Source organism: Salmo salar, chromosome 23, assembly GCF_965601325.2.
Source record: "Salmo salar chromosome 23, fSalSal1, whole genome shotgun sequence".
In the NCBI taxonomy this organism is placed as follows: Eukaryota; Metazoa; Chordata; class Actinopteri; order Salmoniformes; family Salmonidae; genus Salmo; species Salmo salar.
In genome coordinates this window covers 18,768,110-18,792,113 of record NC_138313.1, presented here as the reverse complement: position 1 = coordinate 18,792,113, position 24,004 = coordinate 18,768,110, and the positions used below count along the sequence as shown (strand labels likewise).

The 24,004-nt window shown below is 41.1% G+C and overlaps 1 protein-coding gene across 2 annotated transcripts; it reads left to right on the top strand.

The window, feature by feature from the left end:
• The first annotated feature begins 371 nt into the window (after positions 1-371).
• LOC106584155 (volume-regulated anion channel subunit LRRC8D) lies at positions 372-22,052 on the top strand. Of its 2 annotated transcripts, XM_014169086.2 has the most exons (3): positions 372-589; positions 11,499-11,649; positions 11,816-22,052. In XM_014169086.2, the coding sequence occupies exon 3, from the start codon at positions 11,818-11,820 to the stop codon at positions 14,356-14,358; it is 2,541 nt and encodes an 846-aa protein (XP_014024561.1). In that variant the 5' UTR covers positions 372-589; positions 11,499-11,649; positions 11,816-11,817; the 3' UTR covers positions 14,359-22,052. The 2 variants fall into 2 exon arrangements, with proteins under 2 accessions (XP_014024561.1, XP_014024559.1); XM_014169084.2 differs by lacking the exon at positions 11,499-11,649.
• The last annotated feature ends 1,952 nt before the right edge of the window (positions 22,053-24,004 follow it).

The following is a 24,004-nucleotide window of genomic DNA, read 5'->3' as shown; positions in this document are numbered from 1 at the left end:
AAAACAAATCTCATATATAATATGTGCATATATATGTGTCTGTGTGTGTGTGTGTGTGTGTGTGTGTGTGTGTGTGTGTGTGTGTGTGTGTGTGTATGTGTGTGTGTGTTAGTTATGACAATGTAATACAACCAAGCTTTTATAATTCGTTTACAATAAGTGGGTGGTTTTGCATAAGGATATTTTATAGATTGTGTGTGTGCCCTACAGGCTTTAGTTTACACTTCACACCTTTGCCTGACTGGCAGCAGAGTTGAGCCTTGTCTTGTTTTTGAGACATGATTGGTTGATACAGTAATACCAAAGATGGTTCGGTAAAGCTATTGGACTAGCCCAGGATACGTTTAATATTTATTTCCTGTGCACCCTGTGTCCCATGGTGCAACCAACCTTCATGGCCGCAGCATGTCGCTATGGAGGAAGCAGAACCAAAGCAATTTTCTAATCAGCTTAGTGTCTGTTCAGCAATACGGTTGACTAGATGTTAAGCATTTCGTCTTTGTTTACCTTATCGAATCATGGGACGCACCAATAAATATCATTTTTCTGCTGAAGTATCGAGGCAACGGGACACATAAATGAATTGAAGGTGCGTATGCGTAGCCTATCTCGTCTCAGAAACCGTCGCCAAGAATGTTATGCAATGCTTTTCTGTATAAATAGCGGCACCATATGTGTATATATGTTGTCACAAAATAATATGTACCCACTCATTGAGAAAAGTTGTACTGTAAGAGGCTACAATAAGGCTGCTATAGAGAAGGCAAGGCCGTGTTACATTTCCATATGTAACACGCTGTCCAGAAATCAAGAGTAGGCTAGGCCCACTGTAGCCTATACATTTTTTTGGTTTTGTATAACCAACTAAATCCAGGCCTGAACTCATCCTTATCCTAACCGTGTTAAATTGCAACGTCAATGGGGTGACGTCAGAGTTAGACGTCTCAAGGATCCAGTTGAGACTTTACCGAGAATAAATGCTGTGTCACATTTAGAGCCCATTCACGGGCACCCTGTGCCAGTGCGCAGTCGATGATATTGTGGGATAGCAAAATCCAGTTTGACCTACTATATAAAACAGCGAATTCTTTATCACACTGTGTTCTCATCTTTTTAATACGACACTAGCCTATGTTCAATCTAGGAGGTGGTGGGTAGCCTATGCAATTTCATATGACGTTTAGGGTACTTGATCATTTTTGGAACACAGTAGTAGCCGAAACTGTTAATAATATAAGGTCCATATAAACTATAGCGTAGTTGATGTGTAGATTACGTAGTTTTTAGCCTTGACTGGGATATGGCAATGTAAACCAGGTATATATGAATCTCTGACGAGCCTACAGCATTTGCATGTGGTACATCAGTTTGAATACAGAAGCCTACAAGGGCATCTAGCTACCACAAACATGGTTTATTTTTATTGTGGGCAGTGTTGCCAGGTGTAGCTAAACAGTTCTATCCAATGACCTCTGAAAACTAGTCCCAAAAAATTGGGTTGCCACATTTATCCATGAAACCTTTTTTTCCCATCACATTAACGAGCGAATTAAGAAGGAATATCTACTTAATTTTTAACGATGTAGGCTAGGAAGAAAATGTTGGTTTTCCATCAAAATAATAATTCTTGCAAGTTTAAGAATTTGTTTCGAGAGAAAAGATAAATTGACCTTATTAAACTCTCAAGATCATTTTCCATCAATGAATGTCGATTTAACTTGTTTTGACTGCTATGATTAAACAATAAGGCCCTAGGAGGTGTGGTATATGGCCAATATACCACGGCAAAGGGTTGTTCTTTGGATATAGCCCTTAGCCGTGGTGTATTGGCAATATACCACAACCTGAGGAGCCTTATTGCTATTATAAACTGATTGACAGTGTAATTAGAATAGTAAAAGTTTTTTTTTGTCATTCCCATGGTACCAATATAGCATGGCTTTCAACCAATCAGCTTTCAGGGATCAAACCACCCAGTTTATAATATTAAATAAATCCTGTTTGTGCCTGTGCATAACTATAGATAATTCCGACAGGAGAGTTTGAGTGATGAAAGTTGAAAACGAATGTTAGGCTATTTTCTGGCAATTGTGCCTTCATTATGTGATGTAATTGTTAGTACAATAGGCATAGGCTATTGACAAAAATCTGGCTTTATAATTGCAATTCAACTTTGCCAAGGTTTGCTGAGCTAGATGCAGGTAGGCTATAGCCCCTGAAAGGCCAACATCTCATTTCAGGGAAAAGTCCACAATGAAACTGACATTAAATGTGGAGAATGATACATTCGCAATAGAGCTGTCTGTGACCATGATCACAATTTGATAACTTCCAATTTAATTAACTAAACATGGCCATTAACAATTGCTTAATAACACAAGGCTACAACTAAAAACTGAGTCAAAGGCTATTTATTACATCTGTTTCCCAGCTACAGGTAGGCTACACAAGTGGCACAAATTGATTTGCAATGACTCAAACGATATCGCCATTTCAACTTATTTATTGTACTGTATCATATGGTAGGCAGCAGTAGCTTACAATGCCATAGAAGTGAATAGCCTTTGATGGCCAACAACTGCAAATATCATTCTCCTCATTTTAAAATAATTTTAATTGTGGACTTTTTCCCATTTAAGAGAAGCACACGAGTGACTTCCATAACTTCCATTTCAAATTTCCACTTGCACAGCGCTCCAGACCCTAGAACTGAGCATGAGTAAAACCCTTCGCTTGATACGGTTATCCATAAGAAAAGTCGACATTTGAATGCAGTTTACTTAATTTCGTTCAGAGGTGGTTTAATCTAAAGAGCTCTAGTGTGCCTAAAGTCCTTTTCCAATGCTTTGTCACCGTTATATCAGTTCTAGCGCTTTTATTTTTTTATGGAAAATGGTGTCTCCTAAATAGTCTACCCACAAATGGTAAAAAGTTGTTACGATGTGCGAGTGTGCTACTCTTTCTCCTTGACACAAGCTGCCTCTGCTACAGTACTCTCTCAACCAGGGCTTTCAACGCACACACATCGATCTGGCCTTTCTCTCTCTCACTCACTCACTCACTCACTCACTCACTCACTCACTCACTCACTCACTCACATCCTGCTCACTGCCTGATAGTCAGCAGCGGCAGGTTACAGTTAAATATATACAGTACCAGTCAAAAGTTTGGACACACATACTCATTCCAGTGTTTTTCTTTATTTTTACTATTTTCTACATTGTAGAATAATAGTGAAGACATCAGAACTATGAAATAACACATATGGAATCACGTAGTAACCAAAAAGTGTTAAACAAATTAAAATATATTTTATACATTAGATTCTTCAAAGTAGCCACTCTTTGCCTTGACAGCTGTGCACACTCTTGGCATTCTCTCAACCAGCTTCATGAAGAATGCTTTTCCAACAGTCTTGGAGTTCCCACATATGCTGAGAACTTGTTGGCTGCTTTTCCTTCATTCTGCGGTCCAACTCATCGGAAACCATCTCAATTGGGTTGAGGTCGGGTGATTGTGGAGGCAAGGTCATCTGATGCAGCACTCCATCACTCTCCTTCTTGGTCAAATAGCTCTTTCACAGCCTGGAGTTGTGTTTTGGGGAATTGTCCAGTTGAAAAACAAATGATAGTCCCACTAAGCACAAACCAGATGGGATGGCGTATCGCTGCAGAATGCTGTGGTAACCATGCTGGTTAAGTGTGCCTTGAATTCAAAATAAATCATAGTGTCACCAGCAAAGCACCCTCACACCATCACACCTCCTCCTCCATGCTTCACGGTGGGAACCACACATGCGGAGAACATCCATTCACCTACTCTTGTGTCTCACATAGACAAGGCGGTTGGAACCAAAAATCTCAAATTTGGACTCATCGGACCAAAAGACAGATTTCCACCGGTCTAATGTCCATTGCTCGTGTTTGTTGGCCCAAGCAAGTCTTTTCTTCTTATCAGTGTCCTTTAGTAGTGTTTTTTTTTGCAGCAATTTGACCATGAAGGCCTGATTTCACACTGTGTCCTCTAAACAGTTGATGTTGAGATGTGTCTGTTACTTGAACTCTGTGAAGCATCTATCTGGGCTGCAATCTGAGGTGCAGTTAACTCTAATGAACTTATCCTCTACCTCAGAGGTAACTCTGGGTCTTCCTTTCCTGTGGAAAGTAATGATGGACTGTCATTTCTCTTTGCTGATTTGAGCTGTTCTTGCCATAATATGGACTTGGTCTTTTACCTAATAGGGATATCTTCTGTATACCACCCCTACCTTGTCACAACACAACTGATTGGCTCAAACACATTAAGAAGGAAAGAAATTCCACAAATTAACTTTTAACAAGGCATACCTGTTAATTGAAATGCATTTCAGGTGACTACCTCATGAAGCTGGTAGAGAGAATGCCAAGAGTGTGCAAAGCTGTCATCATGGAAAAGGGTGGCTACTTTGAAGAATCACAAATATAAAACATATTTTGATTTGTTTAAACACTTTTTTGGTGACTACATGATTTCATATGTGACTCACCACTTGGAATCGGTCTTATGTAGCAACATTTGAAATGGTGTTTTACATTGGATGACAGTAGAGACTCAGAGCTACAAAATTGTATATCATACTGCATTGTTGAGGAACAATGGGAAAGTTGCTAAACTTGTCAACTCTTTTGAGAAAATGGCCTTTGAATGCTTTGGTATCTAGTGAATAGCGCTTCTTTGTCTACACCCCTTCAGCATCGTTCACACTAGAGGTCGACAGATTCTGATTTTTCAACGCCGATACCGATTATTGGAGGACCCAAAAAAGCCGATACCGATTATTGGAGGACCCAAAAAAAGCCGATACCGATTTATCAGTCTATTTTTTTTTACTTTTTTTATTATATATATTTGTAATAATGACAATTACAACAATACTGAATGAACAATGAACACTTTTATATTAACATAATATAATTCATCAATAAAATCAATTTAGTCTCAAATAAATAATGAAACATGTTCAATTTGCTTTAAATAATGCAAAAACAAGGTGTTGGAGAAGAAAGTAAAAGTGCAATATGTGACATGTAAAAAAGCTTATGTTTAAGTTCCTTGCTCAGAACATGAGAACATATGAAAGCTGGTGGTTCCTTTTAACATGAGTCTTCAATATTCCCAGGTAAGACGTTTTAGGTTGTAGTTATTATAGGACTATTTCTCTCTCTACCATTTGTATTTCATATACCTTTTGACTATTGGATGTTCTAATAGGTACTTTAGTATTGCCAGCCTAATCTCGGGAGTTGATAGGCTTGAAGTCATAAACAGTGCAATGCTTGAAGCATTGCGAAGAACTGCTGGCAAACGCAGTAAAGTGCTGTTTGAATGAATGCTTACGAGCCTGCTGCTGCCTACCACGGCTCAGTCAGACTGCTCTATCAAATCATCGACTTAATTATAATATAATAACACACATAAATACGAGCCTTAGGTCATTAATATGGTCAAATCCGGAAACTATAATTTCGAAAAGAAAACGTTTATTCTTTCAGTGAAATACGGAACCGTTCCATATTTTATCAAACGGGTGGCATCCATAAGTCTAAATATTGCTGTTACATCGCACAACCTTCAATGTTATGTCATAATTACGTAAATTTCTGGCAAATTAGTTCGCAACGAGCCATGCGGCCCAAACTGTTGCATATACCCTGACTCTGCGTGCAATGATCGCAAGAGAAGTGACACAATTTCCCTAGTTAAAAGAAATTCATGTTAGCAGGGAATATTAACAAAATATGCAGGTTTAAAAATATATACTTGTGTATTGATTTTAAGAAAGGTGTTGATGTTTATGGTTAGGTACACATTGGTGCAACGACAGCGCTTTTTTCGCGAATGCTATTGTTAAATCACCCGTTTGGCGAAGTAGGCTGTGATTCAATGATAAATTAACATTGATTGTTTTTTATAAGATATGTTTAATGTTAGCTAGCACCTTACCTTGGCTCCTTGCTGCACTCGCATAACAGGTAGTCAGCCTGCCACGCAGTGTTCTCGTGGAGTGCAATGTAATCGGCCATGATCGGTGTACGAAAATGACGATAACCGATTGTTATGAAAACTTGAAATTGGCCTTAATTAATCGGCCATTCCGATTAATCGGTCGACCTCTAGTTCACACCCTCTTAAGCTTTAGCCCCACCCATCTTGTTTCGCCCTCGTAGCGTTCAGAGCTTACACTTGACGCTCTGGCCGATGATTTGTTTACCTATGGATAACATGAAAACAGCCTAGCTTGCAGTTGTTAGCTAATTTGTCCTATTTAGCTAGCTTGCTGTTGCTAGCTAATTTGTCCTGGGATATAAACGTTGAGTTGTTATTTTACCTGAAATGCACAAGGTCCTCTTCTCTACACACAATTAATCCATTATTATTATTACGTGACAATAATCGACACAAAATACACTAATGTCAAAGTGGAAGAAGAATTCTAACATTTTCTAAAGATTAATCAAAATAAAATAAATATAATACAGACGTTGCATAAGTATTCAAGTCCTTGAGTCCATCATAAACTCAGCAAAAAAAGAAATATCCCTTTTTCAGGACCCTGTCTTTAAAAGATAATTCGTAAAAATCCAAATAACTTCACAGATCTTTTTTGAAAAGGGTTTCCCATGCTTGTTCAATGAACAATAAACAATTCATGAACATGTACCTGTGAAACGGTCGTTAAGGCACTAACAGCTTACAGACGGTAGGAAATTAAGGTCATAGTTATGAAAATGTAGGACACTAAAGAGGCCTTTCTACTGACTCTGAAAAACACCAAAAGAAAGATGCCCAGGGTCCCTGCTCATCTGCGTGATTTACATTTACATTTACGTCATTTAGCAGACGCTCTTATCCAGAGCGACTTACAAATTGGTGCATTCACCTTATGATATCCAGTGGAACAACCACTTTACAATAGTACATCTATATCTTTTTTTTGGGGGGGGGGGGGGGTTTAGAAGGATTACTATATCCTATCCCAGGTATTCCTTAAAGAGGTGGGGTTTCAGGTGTCTACGGAAGGTGGTGATTGACTCCGCTGTCCTGGCGTCGTGAGGGAGCTTGTTCCACCATTGGGGTGCCAGGGCAGCGAACAGTTTTGACTGGGCTGAGCGGGAACTGTGCTTCTGCAGAGGTAGGGGGGCCAGCAGGCCAGAGGTGGATGAACGCAGTGCCCTTGTTTGGGTGTAGGGCCTGATCAGAGCCTGAAGGTACGGAGGTGCCGTTCCCCTCACAGCTCCGTAGGCAAGCACCATGGTCTTGTAGCAGATGCGAGCTTCAACTGGAAGCCAGTGGAGTGTGCGGAGGAGCGGGGTGACGTGAGAGAACTTGGGAAGGTTGAACACCAGACGGGCTGCGGCATTCTGGATGAGTTGTAGGGGTTTAATGGCACAGGCAGGGAGCCCCGCCAACAGGGAGTTGCAGTAATCCAGACGGGAGATGACAAGTGCCTGGATTAGGACCTGCACCGCTTCCTGTGTAAGGCAGGGTCGTACTCTGCGAATGTTGTATAGCATGAACCTACAGGATCGGGTCACCGCCTTGATGTTAGCGGAGAACGACAGGGTGTTGTCCAGGGTCACGCCAAGGCTCTTAGCACTCTGGGAGGAGGACACAATGGAGTTGTCAACCGTGATGGCGTGATCATGGAACGGGCAGTCCTTCCCCGGGAGGAAGAGCAGCTCCGTCTTGCCGAGGTTCAGCTTGAGGTGGTGATCCGTCATCCACACTGATATGTCTGCCAGACATGCAGACTGAGCCCTGGAGGACACCAGTGGTGAGAGCACGTGGTGCGGAGACTGATTCAAGCCACGCCACCTGGTAGAAGCGACCTGTCAGGTAGGACGCAATCCAAGAGTGAGCCGCGCCGGAGATGCCCAACTCGGAGAGGGTGGAGAGGAGGATCTGATGGTTCACAGTATCAAAGGCAGCAGATAGGTCTAGAAGGATGAGAGCAGAGGAGAGAGAGTTAGCTTTAGCAGTGCGGAGAGCCTCCGTGACACAGAGAAGAGCAGTCTCAGTTGAATGACCAGCCTTGAAACCTGACTGATTTGGATCGAGAAGGTCATTCTGAGAGAGATAGCAGGAGAGCTGGCCAAGGACGGCACGTTCAAGAGTTTTGGAGAGAAAAGAAAGAAGGGATACTGGTCTGTAGTTGTTGACATCGGAGGGATCGAGTGTAGGTTTTTTCAGAAGGGGTGCAACTCTCGCTCTCTTGAAGACGGAAGGGATGTAGCCAGCGGTCAAGGATGAGTTGATGAGCGAGGTGAGGTAAGGGAGAAGGTCTCCGGAAATGGTCTGGAGAAAAGAGGAGGGGATAGGGTCAAGCGGGCAGGTTGTTGGGCGGCCGGCCGTCACAAGACGCAAGATTTCATCTGGAGAGAGAGGGGAGAAAGAGGTCAAAGCATAGGGTAGGGCAATGTGAGCAGGACCAGCGGTGTCGTTTGACTTAACAAACGAGGATCGGATGTCGTCGACCTTCTTTTCAAAATGGTTGACGAAGTCATCCGCAGAGAGGGAGGGGGGGGGGGGGAGGAGGATTTAGGAGGGAGGAGAATGTGGCAAAGAGCTTCCTAGGGTTAGAGGCAGATGCTTGGAAGTTAGAGTGGTAGAAAGTGGCTTTAGCAGCAGAAACGGAGGAGGGAGTGAAAAGATGCCAGGTCCGCAGGGAGGCTAGTTTTCCTCCATTTCTGCTCGGCTGCCCGGATTATTCTAAAATTGTTTTAATTATTTTTTTCCCTCATCAATCTACACACAATACACCATAATGACAAAGCAAAAACAGGTTTTAGACATTTTTGCAAATTTAAAAAAGGTGAATATGATATTACATTTTTTAATTGAAGTATTCAGACCCTTTACTCAGTACTTTGAAGCACATTTGGCAGCGATTACAGCCTCGAGTCTTCTTGGGTATGATGCTAAAAGCTTGGCACACCTGTATTTGTGGAGTTTCTCCCATTCTCTGCAGATCCTCTCAAGCTCTGTCAGGTTGGATGGGGAGTGTTGCTGCACAGCTATTTTCAGGTCTCTCCAGAGATGTTCAATCGGGTTCAAGGCCAGGCTCTGTCTGGGCCACTCACATTCAGAGACTTGTCCTGAAGCCACTCCTGCGTTGTCTTGGCTGTGTTCTTAGGGTCATTGTCCTGTTGGAAGATGAATTTTCATACCCAATCTGAGGTCCTGAGCGCTCTGGAGCAGGTTTTCATGAAGGATTTCTCTGTTCTTTGCTCCGTTCATCTTTGCCTGAATCCTGGCTAGTCGCCCAGTCCCTGCCGCTGAAAAACATCCCCACAGCATGATGCTGCTGCCACCACCATGCTTCACCGTAGGGATGGTGCCAGGTTTCCTCCAGACGTGACTCTTGGCATTTAGGCCAAAGAGTTCAATCTTGGTTTCATCAGACTAGAGAATCATGTTTCAAATGGTCTGAGATTCTTTAGGTTCCTTTTGGCAAACTCCAAGTGGGCTGTCGTGACTTTCACTGAGGAGTGGCTTCCATCTGGTCACTCTACCATAAAGGCCTGATTGGTGGAGTGCTGCAGAGATGGTTGTTCTTCTGGAAGGTTCTCGCATCTCCACAGAGGATCTCTAGAGCTCTTGGTCACCTCCTTGACCAAGGCCCTTCTCCCCCGATTGCTCAGTTTGGCCGGGCGGCCAGCTCTAGGAAGAGTCTTGGTGGTTCCAAACTTTTTCCATTTTAAGAAATATATATGCCACTGTGTTCTTGCAGACCTTCAATGGTCAGATTTGTTTTGGTACACTTCCACAGATCTGTGCCCTGACACAATCCTGTTTCTGAGCTCCATGGACGATTCCTTCATCCTCATGGCTTGGTTTTTCAACTGTGGGACCTTATATAGACAGGTGTGTGCCTTTCCAAATAATGTTCAATCAATTGAATTTACCACAGGAGGACTCCAATCAAGCACCTGAGTTCAATTTCGAGTCTCATAGCAAAGGGTCTGAATACTTATGTGAATAAGGTGTTTCTGATTTTATTTTTATGAATTTCCAAAAATGTCTAAAAAACGGTTTATGCTTTGTGTGTACATTGCTGAGGATTTTTTTTATTTAATCAATTGTTGGAACAAGGCTGTAATGTAACAAAATGTGGAAAAAGTCAAGGGGTCTGCATACTTTCCAAAGGCACTGTATATACAAAAAAATATCAATAGAAAATAAGTAAAACAAAGGAAATCATTATCATATTAAAGTTCCAGAGTGGGATCTCTGCTACTTTTAGAGTTAGGATCCAATTTGTAAGTATTACCAACAGAGTGAATGTGAAAATGGATTCAAAATGGTCGCCCTCTGCTGGTGATTTGTAGGATTTGCTATAATACAACTGAAATGAGGGCTGTGATTGGTTACATTGCCTACTATGCCAATTTCTTTGTATAATATGGGCCATAACTTTTAAGAGTAACTTTGAATAAAAAATATTTTTTCTAATTGAAACCACATTTTTAACCCTTTCACACGTACAATCACACGGGGTGTGATCGTTCTACAGTGGTCCCAGAAGCGTACGATCACACCCCGTGTGATTAGAACACTCATTTAGAACAGTCATTTAGAACGGCCAGTTTCGAATGACGCAACAATCAACATTTGAGCTGGCCACACTTTTTTCAGAAACTATTTACACAAACACAGTCCTTACAAAGTTATGTCCATAATGTGAGCAGTTTATTTTTGGATGCAATGTTCAGATATTCACAGAAGTATCTATAGCATAACACAATCATCCTAACCGGAAAAATGTAGGCTACATTTGTCCTAGCGCTGAGGAAAGATTGACGCAACACAAGCGGTCATATTTTCTAACTATCGGCTGACATAAACTACACTATGAATTAGCTAATAGCAATTACTAAGTACAATTAATCACATCACGGGTGAGCTCACCGTTGATCAAAATAATTGAGTAAAACACCTTCTAGAAATCGAAAGTAAACATGGCTCCATACACAAAGCTGGAATTAGCTTAGCTCATCATAATCAGTACAACCTTCAAAACATTATTTTACACACATACTATGCGCCCTTTACAATTTATGCAAAAATCGGAACGCATGATTTATCACGGGTAATTGAAAAACGTAAATAAAATAGTAAATATATCAATAATACCACACAAAACATTTTCTGATAGTGATTTATTGATACAAATTGCGCGTTTAGGCAGTCAATCACGGTAACCTCTCACTCCCACTCTGAGCCATTCAGTGTTGTTGTTTATGTAACAATCACATCCTGGAATGGAGAGAACGTTCGAACATCACGTGCATAAAAAAACTCACGCTGGGGCGACCGTTAGAGATATTTGGAACTCGCGTGAAAGGGTTAAGGCATAGTTATAGTGAAAGACGTAAATTCTGGTGTTCATTTTGACCGTACGTTGCAAAGTGATATATTTAGGTATTTTTGTAGTAAATCTAACTTTTTTTGCCCCTTAGCGGTTCAACTCTACCATTGAAATCATGATGTAGTCATCTCAAGGGAGAGGTTCGGTATGAAATACACTCCCTTCTTGATGTGCTGGGTGGTACCACCTCAGGGCTTACGATAAAACCAGGTGACAGTGCGCCATATTCGGCAATGGTCTTGGTAAGTGGAGTGCTGGAATCCTGCTTTTTTTTACCACGCTGCTTGATGAACCTAACCTTTCATCCACGATGCAAAAACAATAACAAAGGTACTGGGGTAGACACTGCCATTTTCCCCCCTTATCTTCAATTCACTGTTTAATTAATATGTCTGTTTTCTGTTGCAGTGATGTTTACTCTCACAGAGGTAGCCGCCCTGAATGACATCCAGCCGACCTATCGAATCCTGAAACCATGGTGGGACGTCTTTATGGACTACCTGGGCGTCGTCATGCTGATGCTGGCCATATTTTCTGGAACCATGCAATTAACCAAAGACCAGGTGGTTTGCCTTCCCGTCCTGGAACCTGCTCCAGAGGACCCCAGCAGCTTCACGACACCGCAGCCAGAGGAGGGGTCTGGTTCTGGGTCAGGGAACGGAGGAAGTAGGGTGACTCTAGCCGCTGCGCCCCTAATGATTAACGATCTACCAGATAGTGTTGTTCATGAGATCCACTTCACACAGTTTGGTGGTGTTGGACAGCAGCCTCCGCCAACAGGTGTCAGGACAAACCTGGACTTTCAGCAGTATGTTTTTGTCAATCAGATGTGCTACCACGTTGCCCTGCCGTGGTACTCAAAATACTTCCCATACCTTGCTCTCATACACACCATCGTCCTCATGGTCAGCAGTAACTTTTGGTTCAAATATCCAAAGACTAGTTCAAAAATAGAGCATTTTGTGGGGATTCTGGGGAAGTGTTTTGAGTCTCCTTGGACGACAAAGGCATTGTCCGAGACGGCATGTGAGGACTCAGAGGAGAATAAGCAAAGGCTCACTGGTGCCCATTCCCTACCAAAACATTTCTCAACCAGCAGTGAAGAGGGAAGTCCTAACCAGTCCACCCCGATGCTGGCTAAATCTGGGGTCAAGTTTACTGCCGATAAGCCTGTTATTGAAGTCCCATGCATGACCATACTGGACAAGAAAGATGGAGAGCAGGCCAAGGCCTTGTTTGAAAAGGTTAGGAAGTTCCGTGCCCACGTGGAAGACAGTGATTTGATCTACAAGCTCTATGTTGCTCAAACTGTGATCAAAACCGTGAAGTTCATTTTGATCTTGTGTTACACAATGACATTTGTTGCTTCAATTGACTTTGACCATGTGTGTGAGCCTGACATAAAACATTTAACCGGATACTCTAAATTCCAATGCACACATAACATGGCATTCATGTTAAGGAAGCTGCTTGTCAGCTATATTTCCCTCGTCTGTATATATGGCCTCATCTGTATATACACTCTCTTCTGGCTGTTTCGACGACCTCTCAAGGAGTACTCTTTCGAGAAAGTCAGAGAGGAGAGTAGTTTCAGTGACATTCCTGACGTGAAGAACGACTTTGCGTTTCTCTTGCACATGGTCGATCAGTATGACCAGCTGTACTCGAAGCGTTTTGGTGTCTTCCTCTCTGAAGTCAGCGAGAATAAACTGCGAGAGATCAGCTTGAATCACGAGTGGACCTTTGAGAAACTGAGACAGCACGTAACCCGCAACACTCAAGACAAACTGGAGCTCCATCTCTTCATGCTGTCAGGTCTGCCAGATGCTGTCTTCGATCTGACCGATTTGGAGATCCTAAAGCTGGAGCTGATCCCAGAGGCCAGGATAACAGCCAAGATCTCCCAGATGATCAACCTTCAGGAGCTTCACTTCTATCACTGTCCTGCCAAAGTTGAGCAGACCGCGTTCAGTTTCCTTCGCGACCACCTCCGGTGCCTTCATGTCAAGTTTACCGACGTAGCTGAGATTCCCACCTGGGTGTACCTGTTGAAAAGTCTGAGGGAGCTGTACTTGGTCGGGAATCTGAATTCTGAAAACAACAAGATGATTGGTTTAGAATCTCTCAGAGACCTGAGACATCTGAAGATTTTGCATCTAAAAAGCAACTTGACGAAGGTCCCGACCAACATAACAGATCTCTCTCCACACCTGATCAAGCTGGTGGTACATAATGACGGTACTAAACTCCTGGTACTGAACAGTTTGAAAAAAATGATGAACCTAGCTGAACTGGAGCTTCACAATTGTGAACTGGAGAGGATTCCCCATGCTATTTTCAGTTTGACCAACCTGCAGGAGCTGGACCTGAAATCCAACAACATTCGCACCATTGAGGAAGTCATCAGCTTCCAGCACCTCAATAGGCTGATCTGCCTTAAACTGTGGCACAATAAAATCATCACCATTCCATTGTCCATAAGCCATGTCAAAAACCTTGAGTCCCTCTACCTTTCGCACAACAAACTCGAGTCTCTGCCCGTACCTTTGTTTAACCTGCTGAAGCTGAGGTATCTGGACGTTAGCCACAACTCCATAGTGGTGATCCCTCTGGAGATCGGCTTCATGCAGAACCTCCAGCACTTTGCCATTACAGGAAACAAGGTGGAGGTGGTACCCAAGCAGCTGTTCAAGTGCACCAAATTGAAGACACTATGTCTGGGACACAACTGTATCTCTGTCCTTCCAGAGAAGATTAGCAATCTGGGGCAGCTAACAAACCTGGAGCTGAAGGGAAACTGTCTGGACCGCCTGCCAGCCCAGCTAGGCCAGTGTCATCTCCTCCGCAGGAACTGCCTGATGGTGGAGGACCACCTCTTTGACTCACTCCCCCTAGACGTCAAGGAGAGTATCAATCAGGAAGCCAACGTTCCCTTTGCTAATGGGGTGTGAGTGTGGAAGGACAGTCACTTTACCCATACAGGAATGAGATTACAAAAAGGTGGCAATAACTGTCCATACACAGCAAGCTAGTCAACTTTTTTAATTAAAGCATGTGAACTGGAATAAAGGTTTTTGCTCAGGGCTGACTCGTCGAACAGATGATGTTTAAACTTATAGAAAATGGCACTGTGCTAACTAGTTAGGAGAGTTGATTCCAGGTACTGTGTAAAATGCTAGAATGATGGTCTAGATCCAGAATGATAGGTTAGTTCCATAGTCATGGGTTGATTCCAGAATAACAGACAAGTTCCAGAATGATGGGCTAGTTCCAGAATAAGGAGCTGGTTCCAGAGTGAGTTAGTTGTAGAATGACAGCAATGTTTGTGTTAGACCACTAAATGATTAGTCAATGTTCTGAGGAAAAGGGATGCTCCTCTTAATGAAACAGAGAATGGTGGTGTAGAATTCATAGACACCAGGGATACAGTAGCCTCAAATTATTGGCACCTTTGATTAAAGATGAGCAAAAAAGAATGTATAAAATAAAGAATACAAATACAAATATTGTATGCAATTTTTTATTATTTTATACTAATACAATTGCTCAGAGAAGTAGATTTGGTTTAACAAGTAAAACAAAACAAATCTCATAAACATAGGTGTCAAAACTATTGCCACCGCCAAAGATTCTTATTTTACTTTTTAAAATGAATCTCAGTTTAAGGAGCTATATTGTGGCCTTCCATGGCTTCCTGTGTAAAAATGAGAACACACATGTAAAATCCATTTGTCATCCATCACCAGGCTCCCGAGTGGCGCAGCAGTCTAAGGCACTGCATCTCAGTGCTAGAGGCGTCACTACAGACCCTAGTTTGATTCCAGGCTGTATCACAACCGGCCGTGATTGGCAGTCCCATAGGGCGGGAACAATTGGCCCAGCGTCATCTGGGTTATGGTTTGGGCCAAGGTAGGCCGTCATTGTAAATAAGAATTTGTTATTAACTGACTTGCCTAGTTAAATAAATACAAATGTAATAAAACTGCAAGTTCCCAGACATTTCTGGGGGGAATGGCCCTAGCCCTCACCCTCCGATCCAACAGGTCCCAGACGTGCTCAACGAGATTGAGATCCGGGCTTTTCGCTGGCCATGGCAGAACACTGACATTCCTGTCTTACAGGAAATCACGCACAGAACGAGCAGTATGGCTGGTGGCATTGTCATGCTGGAGGGTCATGTCAGGATGAGTCTGCAGGAGGGGTACCACATGAGGGAGGAGGATGTCTTCCCTGTAACGCACAGCGTTGAGATTGCCTGCAATGACAACAAGCTCAGTCCGATGATGCTGTGACACACCGCCCCAGACCATGACGGACCCTCCACCTCCAAATCGATCCCGCTCCAGAGTACAGGCCTCGGTGTAACGCTCATTCCTTCGACGATAAACGTGAATCCGACCTTCACCCCAGGTGAGACAAAACCGCAACTCGTCAGTGAAGAGCACTTTTTGCCAGTCCTATCTGGTCCAGCGACGGTGGGTTTGTGCCCATAGGCGATGTTGTTGGCAGTGATGTCTGGTGAGGACCTGCCTTACAACAGGCCAACAAGCCCTCAGTCCAGCCTCTCTCAACCTATTGCGGACAGTCTGAGCACTGATGGAGGGATTGTGCGTTCCTGGTGTAACTCGGGCAGTTGCTGTTGCCATCCTGTACCTGTCATGCAGGTGTGATGTTCGGATGTACCGATCCTGTGCAGGTGTTGTTACACGTGGTCTGCCACTGCGAGGACGATCAGCTGTCCGTCCTGTCTCCCTGTAGCGCTGTCTTAGGCGTATCACAGTACGGACATTGCAATTTATTGCCCTGGCCACATCTGCAGTCCTCATGCCTCCATGCAGCATGCCTAAGGTGCGTTCACGCAGATGAGCAGGGACCCTGGGCATCTTTCTTTTGGTGTTTTTCAGAGTCAGTAGAAAGGCCTCTAGTGTCCTAAGTTTTCATAACTGTGACCTTAATTCCCTACCGTCTGTAAGCTGTTAGTGTCTTAACGACCGTTTCACAGGTGCATGTTCATGAATTGCTTATGGTTCATTGAACAAGCATGGGAAACAGTGTTTAAACCCTTTACAATGAAGATCTGTGAAGTTATTTGGATTTTTACGAATTATCTTTGAAAGACAGGGTCCTGAAAAGGGACGTTTCTTTTTTTGCTCAGTTTACCTGCTGTAAAATATGTTGGTAGATCTTTTATGATATGGGGCTGTTTCGCTTCCACTCGTCCTGAGGCCCTTGTTAAGGTCAACGGCATCATGAACTTTACCAAGTACCAGGACATTTAGCCAAAAACCTGGTTGTCTCTGCCAGGAGGCTAAAACTTGGCCGCAAGTGGATCTTTCAGCAAAACAATGACCCCAAGCATGCATCAAAATCCACAAAGAAATGGTTAATTGATAACAAAATCCACATTTTGTAATGGCCATCTCATTCCCTGGACTTGAAACCCAGCACAGACCAAAGGAGATCAAGGATCTGGTAAGGTTCTGTGTGGAGGAATGGTCTAAGATCCTTCCCAATGTGTTCTCAAATCTCATAAAACATTATAGAAAAGGGATATGTGCCCTTATCCTTGCATGGGTAGGGTGCACAACGTATTGGAAAGGGGTGGCAATCATTTTTACGTATCTTAATATATATATATTCTTTTAACTTGTTAAACAAAATATTTTTCTCTGAGCAGTTGTATTATTATAATATATCATTTTCCAATTGTTTTGAATAGGCCATGCAATATTGTTCAGTATTTGTATTATTTATTAGATACTGTCTTTTTTGCTCATCTTTATTAAGGGTGTCAACAATTTTGGTGGTGACTGTATTACAGGGTTGGGCTCAATTCAGAATTGAATTGAGAATACCTTATCCATTTTAATTCTTGAGTTGAATTTGAATTTAAGCATCAAACAGGATAAGAATTGCAATTTAAATTACAGGAAATAGAATTGAATTAAGTGAAATTCTAAGAAATTCAAAAGACAAGAGTTGCAAAGAAAAAGATATATCTCAGACTGGCCAATAAAACGAAAAGATTAAGATGGGCAAAATAACACAGGCGCTGGACAGAGGAACTCTACCTAGAAGGCCATCATCCCGGAGTCACCTCTTCACTGTTGACGTTGAGACTGGTGATTTGCGGGTTCTATTTAATGAAGCTGCCAGTTGAGGACTTGTGAGGTGTCTGTTTCTCAAACTAGACACTCTAATGTACTTGTCCTCTTGCTCAGTTGTGCACCGGGGCCTCCCACTCCTCTTTCTATTCTGGTTAGAGCCAGTTTGCTCTGTTCTGTGAAGGGAGTATACAGCGTTGTACGAGATCTTCAGTTTCTTGGCAATTTCTTGCATGGAGTAGCCTTCATTTCTCAGAACAAGAACAGACTGACAAGTTTCAGAAGAAAGTTCTTTGTTTCTGTCCCTTTTGAGCCTGTAATCAAACCCACAAATGCTGATTCTCCAGATACTCAACTAGTCTAAAGAAGGCCAGTTTTATTGCTTCTTTAATCAGAACGACAGTTTTCAGCTGTGCTAACATAATTGCAAAAGGGTTTTCTAATGATAGTCATTTACAACATTAACAATGTTTACACTGTATTTATGATCAATTTGATGTTATTTTAATGGACAAAAATGAGCTTTTCTTTAAAAAGCAAGGACATTTCTAAGTGACCACAAACTTTTGAACGGTAGTGTATCTGGAAGTGTGGCTAGTCAGATTCAATGAAACTCATGTTCTATGACTGAGTTGAATTTATTTGAATTGCACTGAATTAAATTATACTTCCTGTCACTCAAACTCTAATTCTACATCCTGTGGAGTGTGGCTAAATTCAATTAAAATGTCAACTCATGAGTTGAATTCTGAATTGGGCCCAACCCTGGACTGTGTATGAACTGATGAGCTTTTATCTTTTGTTATTTTGTTTTATTTACTGTATATGTTTTAGAGCAAAATGTCTCTACTTTTTACCTGAATCCAGGATGAAGCAGCTTAGGGATTCCTCTCACGATTTTTACTTCAATCTTTTGTTGTCATTATTTAGATGATATTACCTGTGGTTGTTTGAAAGGAACCTCCAAACGTACCAACAAGTGTGACAACCCAGTCAACAAGCATGCCTATGCCCATACTATATCCGCTGTGGTAAGAACCACGTGTTATAATCAGACTAAAGCAAGGAAGAGTTTATCAACAAGGATAATTATAAAACACTATTGTATGGTGACATCCGCTCTGCATCATTGATGTGCATCAACAATATGGTCTTGGCTACTCACTTAATGACATTGTGCATGTGTATGTTTACTATCCTTTTACTCATAAATGTGTCAGTAAAGTATTTAACTCTTTCAATAGACATTTTCAACATGCCCGTTCCTCTGTGATACATTCAGAATGAAATATACCAGAGGTTCCTCTGTTATCTGATTTCCCCTATGTCTCTAGCAATTTCACAATATGTTTGAAGCATTTTCAACTTCACTGGTATGGTTGTAGGCTACCAGAGCATGTGGTGCAGGGCATGCCAGGTCAGTTTGAATTGTTTTGCACCTTTCAATCAGTCAGAAGTATCATATTCCTGCCTTCCATTGGTGTCACACATCTAATTAATTTAGTCATAGAGTGCCTCTCTTTTCCATTCATTTAGGATTTAGACCTGCCGATATCTCCTAATGCTTATAGGCTGATCTACACAGCAGATGCTGTTGAATATGGATTCACCTCAACCTGACACCACTTTTTTTGTTGCATGGAATCATCTGACAAACTTAGATTTGGGGTAAACTTTCTTTAATTTGAAATTTTGTTCAACCAATGAAAAATGCTACCATCTGAAATGCTACAGTGTTCAGTCTCGACTAGTTAAAAGATTATGAATGTTAAGGTATGACAATTGTAACTCAATAAAGGAGTTGCGTTAACTTGCACAGTAAACCAATTGCGTCACGTCTGGCATGGATTTGATGACAAGCTCATGGGGTCATCAGTTGTAGATTGCACTTGCAAGGTATAGATTTGAATTATATGAACCCCACAATCAAAGTGTATCGCTTTGGTCTCAGAAACTATCACAATGTGGACCATCAAAATATTAGAATGATCAAATAAAAGCATGTACATATTTGATGCATTATTGATAGACTGCAATACATTTTAAGAGTGTTAATATATCACAAACTGATGCCATTATTCCCATTTCCAAATTATAACTATTTTCTTTCCATGATTGTTTAGATTTTTTTGGTTGAGAAATGTGTGTTTCTTATTTTATATTAATTTCTATATTATTTTGTTTTTAGCATGTTAGAAGAACATGTTTTTAGCATTGTAGAAGTCATGAGAATAATGTGTAGAGAGACTGTGTAACCAAAAGACTGCTATGAGGGATACGTGTGATTCACTGTTATAATGCGCCCTCTCCACCATCTCAAGTCAAAGCATGATTTCTGACTGATAATGCTTGAAAATCCATAAATTGTGTGCGTGTGTGGCAGGGAATTATTACTTAAGTTCCAATATATATAAAAAATACATTGTTTTCTAAACCAAAAAGAATAAGGGGGTCTCATATGAAGCCATTGTCCTTTTGTTTTTGTTTAGTACGGTATAACGTTAGTTTTAAAAAGGGAGTATTTCCACAGTTTCTAAATAACAAGAACAACATGATTTATCTTTTTTATTATTCTTTTTAACGTTTCAATAGAATATTTTGTATTTTAACCATCTGATATTCTAATGTTTCTCTTCTATATCTACTAAACTAACACAAGCTAAATTTGAGTCAACTTACACTACCACCAAAAATACATTTAGGTACACTACATACAGAGGCAATAAAAAGTCCACAACCCCCTTGGATTTCTTCACATTTTGTGTTATAAAGTGGGATTAAAATGGATTTAATTGTCATTTTTTTGGTCAACACTCTACACAAACTACTCTAATGTGAAAGTGGAAGAAAAATTATATATATTTTTTAAGATGAATGAAAAATAAAACATAAGTGAGTCAATAGTTGTTAGAAACACCTTTGGCCGCAATTACAGCTATGAATCTTATTGGGTAAGTCTCATTAGAGCTTTGCACACCTGGATTGTGCAATTTATTTGCCCATTATTATTTTCAAAATTCAAGCTCTGTCAGGGTGTTGGGGATCATGGCTAGACAGCAATTTTCTAATCTTTCCCTATGTGTTCAAGCAGATTTAACCAAATACTGTAATTTGGCCATTCAGGAACATTCAATGTCTTCTTGGTAAGCAACTCCAGTGTAGATCTGGCTTTGTGTTGTAGGTTATTGTCCTGCTGGAAGGTGAATTCCTCTCCCAGTGCCTGGTGTAAAGCAGACTGAATCAGGTTTTCCTTTAGGATTTTGCCTGTGTTAGCTCCATCCCATTTCTTTTCATCCAGAAAAAGTCTTTGCCGATGTCAAGAATACCCATACCATGATCCAGCCACCATGCTTGAATATAAGGAGGCAGTTACTCAGTGATGTGTTGATTGGATTTGCCACAAACATAAGGCACTGCATTTAGGCAGAAAAGTGTATTCCTTTGCTGTTGTTTTTTTTTGCAGTATGACTTTGGTATCTTTTTCCATACATATGCATGTTTTGGAATATTTTTTATTCTTTATATTTGGATTCTTCTTTACACTCTCATTTAGGTCATTATTGAGGAGTCACTACAATGTTGTTGATCCATCCTCAGTTCTCCCATCACAGCCATTTTACTCTAGGTTTTTTAAATCAACAAAGGCCTCATGGTGACAGCCCTTAGCACTTTCCTTCCTGTCCTGCAGCTCAGTTCAGAAGGACGACTGCATCTTTGATGTGTCTGGGTAGTTTGTCATCCACAGCATATTTATTAACTTGACCATGGTTAAAGATGTACTCAACGTCAGATGGTTTATTGTTACCCATCTACCAATCACTGCCCTCTTTATGAGGCTTTAGAAAAGCTCCCTGGTCTTTGTAGTTTAATCTGTGCTTGACATTCAATACTTTACTGAGAGACCTTACATATGTTGTATGTGTAGGAGACAGAGGAAGGGGTAGTCATTCAAAAATTATGTCAACCCCTAATATTTCACACAAAGTGAGTTCATGTAATTTATGTGATTTGTTAAGCCAAATTTGACTTCTGAACTAATTTAGGCTTGCCTAAAAAAAGTAATGAATACTTTTGCAACAACTATATTTTAGTTGCTAAATTATTATTTTGTAAACATTTTAGAATTTTCCTTTCACTTTGACATTATGGAGTATTTTGTATAGATCAATGACAAAAAATTACAATTAAATCTATTTCAGTCCCACTTTGTAACACAACAAAATGTGATAAAAAGTTCAAGGCGGTGTAGACTTTCTATAGGCACAGTACTTCCTTCCTGACATACCATCCCAGGTTATGCATTCACAAATCCTATTTGTGTTGACAATTGTGCATTGTGTAATATTGTTATTATATAAACCACACTGTTTACTTAACAATGATTGATGCCATTAGGACGGTTGATAACAGTGATCCCTGCAGCACTTTCAAACAACTCCAGATCAAATTCCTTGGTTACCTGTAAATAAAATGTTCAAATCATATATTACAGGCAAGGTATCTTTTTTTGATGAACAATAAAGACAATGATATCCATGTTGTACCTGTTTTATCTTTGACAGTTACCAACTTGACTTTTTATTATTTTAGTATCTGTTTAAATGTGGTTCTCAGATGTGCTCTTCTGGGCCATGTTCAGTACGCAAAATGTTCTTAAACGTTGCAGATAGAAATACCACAAATAGAGCCGACGTGAATCCTTATTCTACATGTCAGAGATCAATGTTTGTTCTACATAGAAATATGCTATCTAAACGTTCCAAAACATTGAGTCTTGCTGAACGCGCCCCCTGCTTTCTGTTGGGAATGGGGATGAAACGTATTAATATCCTATTGGAGGCTGTGATGTCACCTGACAGCCTTAGGACCAGATGGTAGGTCTAGTGGTGAACGGTCTTGGAGTGCCATTGTGTGGGAAGATAGTGTTACTATAGCTTATTTCCTCATAGATAAGCCTGCATACATAGCAAAACCACTTACTTTCTAATAATTCAATGGATCTTACTTCACACTGGCACTACTGCGACCCATTATTTAGATACTTTTTTCTGGTATAATAAGTAATGTTCCAGATATAATTAGCAAATAATGCAGTCAAAGTAGCGAACGTTAAAGTAACTGTCCAGTGTTTCCAGCTTTTGATGAAATATGACCGATAATTACTTACAATATGAGTGAAAAATATTTACCAAAAAAATGTCATTGACCAAACTACAGTATTTCTCAATGTTTCTCAAATTGACTGTAGCTAGCTAATTAATTTGATCATGCTTTTTGATACACCCAGATTTATGCTGTTTTAGTTCACACATATCACCCTGTCACCTACAGTATAACCTGATGAACAACATGGGGGTAAACAATAAAATTGGCCATGCTCTCTTATCCTACCAGATCTGCGATGAGGAGGTTTTAGCTAGTGTATCCCTCTGTCCTTCAACTCTTGTTGGAAGTAGTTGTCTGGTTTGTCAGGTCCCAGGATCCTATGAGTTATGATTTTTTATTTGCAAGTTAATTGCAATTGTCTTTTTGCTTTCGCGCTATCTGTGCCTGATAGAGTAGATCTAGTCTCATGTGCGGAAGTAAGCCTTCTGGCACAAGAGACTCAGAAGTTCTGATTGAACGGACGCACATTTGAGAGCCCCAGGACGGTCCATTTACCTTGTACTGTTATAATTTATGCTATGAAATCCTGCAATTTCATTAGGGCAGTTCCCCCTCATAGCAAATAGCTGGCAAAACAATCCAAACAATGTTCGCATGGCCTATGCGCCCACGGAGGCGGAGCTGCCTCTGCTGGCAGTCACTGTGGGGCAGAGTAGTAAGTAACTGAACAGCTTGTTATGAACAATATATTTTTGAAACAGGAAAATGTACGCATTTACCGTACTTTTATGAGCATTTAAATCATAACCCATGAATTTCTATAAAAAAATGTTTTTAAACCCAAACAAATCACAAGTGGGGCACCGCCCCTAATGCCCTAATGGGCGGGCCGCCACTGTGTGGTAGTATAGTAGTGCATTTAGCCTAAACCGTTTATAGTGCACTTCTTCTGACCATAGAGATAGGAAGGAAGACCAGGTCTGTGGTTGCACACCTGTTTGCCCCTAACTTGAGCAATACTACATATAGGGGTTTTATGTCAAATAAATGGGGACAGTTTCCCGGGCATAGATTAAAGGCTCTATTCAATCAGATCCGCATAGCTGTTGTTTTGGTGGTGTCTGAGGTGGAACTGGGTTAGAGCTGTCAAATCCAATATAAACATAATTATTTCTATACAGTCTACACTTTCTTGGTCTAAACTTCTAACTTGAGTTGGGCAGGTGTGACAATGATTGCAAGAGCAGCTGCAACACAATTCCACCTCCAACACCACCTAAACATCCACTATGTGGGTGTCTGTTATCGCTGGTTAATGCTTGATCTGATTGAATCTAGGCCTAAACTTAGTCCTGGACTAAAATGATTGAGATTTCTATGGAGAGTC